Below are 4564 nucleotides of genomic sequence, written 5' to 3'. Positions count from 1 at the left end.
TCCGACCTCTGAACTATAAATATACCCCTCTATCTTGTGAAAAACAATATTTGAATTTCATCTACTTTAGTGGCTGAGGGAGATAAAGTGATTTCAGCATCTATCAATTTTTCCCAATGCCTGTTGTTGGCCAAAGTTTAATGATAAGAGAAAGGTAAAGGGTTTCTCCCATTGTCACGAATGACCTTTCTCCTGGAAAGATATAAGGATCAATAGAGAGTCTCCATGCGCTTACAGTGTACTATTATTCGTCAATTCTTACCCATCCATCCACATCTATCTGTCTACCTCTACCATCCACATAGATCCATATCATCGACACATGTCATCGATCATTAGTTGATTTATCCATCGTGTTTCAGCAATGAGCTAACTTATTTCATTATTACTGTGTACACACATTAGTTCTCATATCTCCGCATTTTTAATTTAGAGAATATGTCCTCTCTTCCTCAAATTGCCATCTAAGAAAATGTCTGGACCCTAATATACATGCGATGTGGAGAAAACACTTCCGCGTCACTAGGTAGTCATATTTTTTTGTGATTCGATGTTTGGTAAGTTTTATCGATTATCTCAAATATCAATGACATATCAATGCACCAAATTTGAATTCATTGTTGACAGTACTGGCAATTACTCATGCACATTATTATTAATGAAATCAATGGATGTCCCCATTAATACTCCGATTATAAGATAATTCTTATATTGTTGACATTCTAGATGAAAAGTAATGCAGACCCTGATCCCCTAAAGGAAGATAAAAATAATAAAAGTATTTTCTTAGAGGAGAGGTGAAATGTCATAGGCCCAATGGGCCCAATTGAAGAGAGCTTCTAAATACTCCCCCTCAAGACGAAGCACGTAAACCAAACAAGGGAATATTGATATATAAGACATCATAATGCACCCAACAAGACTTTTGGTGAAAATGTATGCTAGTTGGTTGGATGAATAAACACGTGGTGTGGATATCACATCAAGTATAACTTTGTGTGGTTGAACTTAGGACCATGATCATCATCTCGTGCACATGGTTTAGACATGGCAACAACATTACTTGTAGTCTGTCTAATGCTGGCATGAATGGTCTTATTGAAATACAAAATGTAGTTTAGGGATTTGATCACCGCAAACTACTTGGGCATGTATTTGGTAGTTATACCTTGGCACACATACTTACCCTAAAATACCTGGACTTGTGCAGGAGCTTATTTTTGTACAAGCTATGAGTATCCCATCCAAGTGCTCGTTCTAATGGGTGTGCAGTCATCACATACAAGAGGGCGTACCTCAGTGCAAAAAGCATTGAGCTTCTTGTCATTGTGATGTTTTGATTGTATGCCAATAATGCATGAGGTTGCAATGCTGGTGCTGACAAAGGGTTTTTTGACGACAATGAGTATTGTGATGAAACACATCTAAACTTGAACTTCTACATTGCTCCATAATTTTTTTTTATTAAACATTTTTTATTTTCCAAGGAATAGTATATGTTTCATTTTTACGTGAAAAATGGAGTCTAATAGGGGGGAGGGATTTGTATAATTTCATGATGTTCAGATTTGAAATTTGAACAATGTGACTTGGTTTTCATTTGGGAAAGTCCATAACACTTGGGCAGTTTTTTTGTTAGTCTAAACACACAATTTATAGATTAGTTGCACCAATGTTACTTTTTTGAAGAATGAAATAGTATAATAAACAAATTAATATAAACGAATAAAATGATAGCTTATGTCCTATACAAAAATATGATCTAATGTGAGCTAACGGTCCACGTGTAGGCACTATTCTTACTCATAATTTAAAAAATTGAACTTTCTTGTCTTCGTGTTTGATGTCCTCACCATATTCCTTTTTCATACTCTAAATGCTCGTGATTGTATTATAATTCCTACCATGTTCACCATATACCTTTTCCTTCTTTACATTTAGGTTCACTAATTAGAGCATTACTGTTGCATATTTTCATCATGGGTTTATAATTCATATCATTTTTGTATTATCCAATAAATATATTAACGCCTCCTCACTGGGGTTTATAAGCTAGCATTCTTAATTTATGACATAATTCAACATTATTCCTACACTTACATAAACATTAAATACCTTCTTATTCAAAACAACTGAAAACAAATTAAAACCCATAAGGTCCATAGCCTTATGGTTGTATTATAATTTCCACCATGTTCACCACAATGCCTTCTTGACATTTAGGTGGACTAGATATAGTATTAGAGTAGCATACTTTCATTATGGGTATATATTTAATTTCGTTCTTCTTCATCATTTCAAATTATTTTTCACTTTCATTAAAATGAAGAACTCACTAAAATAAATATTTTTGAGCTTTCCACCTAGACCCTTCTCTACCCCTTTTAATGATAAACACCAACAATTTACTTCGCTTCTTTTCACCATTTAAGAACCTGTTAAGACAGCCATAACGAGGCGCCGTTCTGTCACGTCACCCCTGTCCGAACGAGCCTTGACGTGACAGTTGACGCTTCAAGAAACCTACTCCGAACCCATACCAGGCATGGGAGCGAAATTGCTAAAGAGAAGCGCCGACTACAAATACCCATTTGCTTAACCGAGCTCTCTTCATCGTTTCCATGGCGGGCGAGAACGGGAAGAGGAAGAACAAGATGAGCGTTTGGACTGAAGAACACGACATCAAGCTTCTGCGCGTCGTCCTCTACTGCCAGAGGAAATACAACGCCGACCCATCTTCCTCCGTCGATCTGATCGCCAAGCACGCGCGTCTGATCATGAAGATGAAGATCAATCGGACCCAAGTTTCTGATACGATCCATCGGCTGAAAAGTCTCTGGGAGAACGCCGCTGATCTCTCCGAGCCCATCAATCCCCATGATCGAGCTGTGTGCGAGCTTGCTCGGAAGATCTGGAAGCGCGATGAGAGAGCTGATGAAGCTACGGACGGCGATGGAGAAGGTCGAGTCGGCTCTGACTGTCTTTATCTGAGTAGGGCTGTTGAGCAGTTGGTGGAAGAGAACGCTTGTTTTGAGGGGAGGAACCAGATTTTAAAGGGTTATGAGCGGCTTAATCCTGCTACAGCGGCAGAGCTGGATGCGAGATGGAAAGCGCATGTCGCTGAAGGGCTGAAGATTTTCCTTACGGGTTGCAAGATCAAGAACGAGATTTTGCAGGCGTGCGTTGAATCTTTTGATCTTGATGATTGGTAGAAAGATCGCCCAAGTTATGGTATTTTTTGCTGTGGGGCGGTAAGCGCTAATACCTTCTTCCTCTAGTTTTTCCCTTCACTTGTTTTGTCTTTTTTGGAAATTTCACTTCTGGTTGCCGAGTTATCTCGCCAAGAAGTAAATTTTGAAGCAACACCTAAGAACATTGCGCGGGGGCTTCTTTCTGTAATGCGACGGAAATTCTAGAGGGACTTTTTTGGAGGTTGTTTCTCAGTCTTTATATCTTCTCTTGATCCTGATATCTGTTGCCTGTTCCGCACTATTTTCTCCCAACTGTCGATTGTTACGGTTAACAATATTGGATGGTTTGGGCTTTTGTTTGATGTTCTTCCATTCTTAGATTCATCAGTCAGAACGAGTATTGGTCAGGAGAGTTTTATTTCTTTCTATCATGATTAACGGAATCAGGGTATTTTATCTCGACAGATGTATTAAAATGATCTGATCAGGTTCTAGATTGAAGTTTTATTGATGCATACTGTAAAAATAGATTCACCAGTCAGAACGAATACTGATCAGGAGAGTTTTATTTTTTCTTTCATGATTAACGGAATCAGGGTATTTTATCTCGGCAGATGTATTAAAATGATCTGATCAGGTTCTAGATTGAAGTTTTATTGATGCATATTGTGTAAATAGATTCATCAGTCAGAACGAATACTGATCAGGAGAGTTTTATTTTTTCTTTCATGATTAACGGAATCAGGGTATTTTATCTCGGCAGATGTATTAAAATGATCTGATCAGGTTCTAGATTGAAGTTTTATTGATGCATATTGTGTAAATAGATTCATCAGTCAGAACGAATACTGATCAGGAGAGTTTTATTTTTTCTTTCATGATTAACGGAATCAGGGTATTTTATCTCGGCAGATGTATTAAAATGATCTGATCATTTTCTTGATAGAAGTTTTATTGATGCATATTGTATATTTAGAATCTCAGACTTAATTTATTTCCTCTGGAATCATATTTTTTCATTTATCAACTTAGAAAGGTTCGAGTATTACTATTGCTCGTGTTTCTATTCCTTGAGATTAAACTCCCTGGATTTTTATCCACGATTATGGTCTCGTTGAAACATTTCTTAGGCAAAGAGATCGAGCTCATAGACTTCAATTGCAAAAGACGCCGTACAATAGGATGTAAATTCTAGTAACCGCTTAAGTTCTAATAGGACTGTCTCTAAAACTCAACAGGGGTTATTGATTTCTTTCATCCCTTAATATCTCAAATTGACAGATATCTTTCATTTGATGAAATACTTGGAATACTCGTCGGAGAATACTTATGTTCTAAATTCAACACATTTGCACCATGTCTGTTAGCCAGCG

At 37.3% G+C, this 4564-nt stretch overlaps 1 protein-coding gene across 1 annotated transcript; it reads left to right on the top strand.

The window, feature by feature from the left end:
* The first annotated feature begins 2621 nt into the window (after nt 1-2621).
* Nucleotides 2622-3212, top strand: LOC144704502 (uncharacterized). The gene has a single exon (XM_078576946.1). The coding sequence runs from the start codon at nt 2622-2624 to the stop codon at nt 3210-3212; it is 591 nt and encodes a 196-aa protein (XP_078433072.1).
* The last annotated feature ends 1352 nt before the right edge of the window (nt 3213-4564 follow it).

This window comes from Wolffia australiana, chromosome 6 (assembly GCF_029677425.1).
Source record: "Wolffia australiana isolate 7733 chromosome 6, ASM2967742v1".
NCBI classification, from domain to species: Eukaryota; Viridiplantae; Streptophyta; class Magnoliopsida; order Alismatales; family Araceae; genus Wolffia; species Wolffia australiana.
This window is presented reverse-complemented; position numbering and strand designations above follow the sequence as displayed.

What these genes read in the sequence shown, in the direction of transcription:
- LOC144704502 (XM_078576946.1), top strand. Translation starts at nt 2,622, where the DNA reads ATGGCGGGCGAGAACGGGAAGAGGAAGAACAAGATGAGCGTTTGGACT.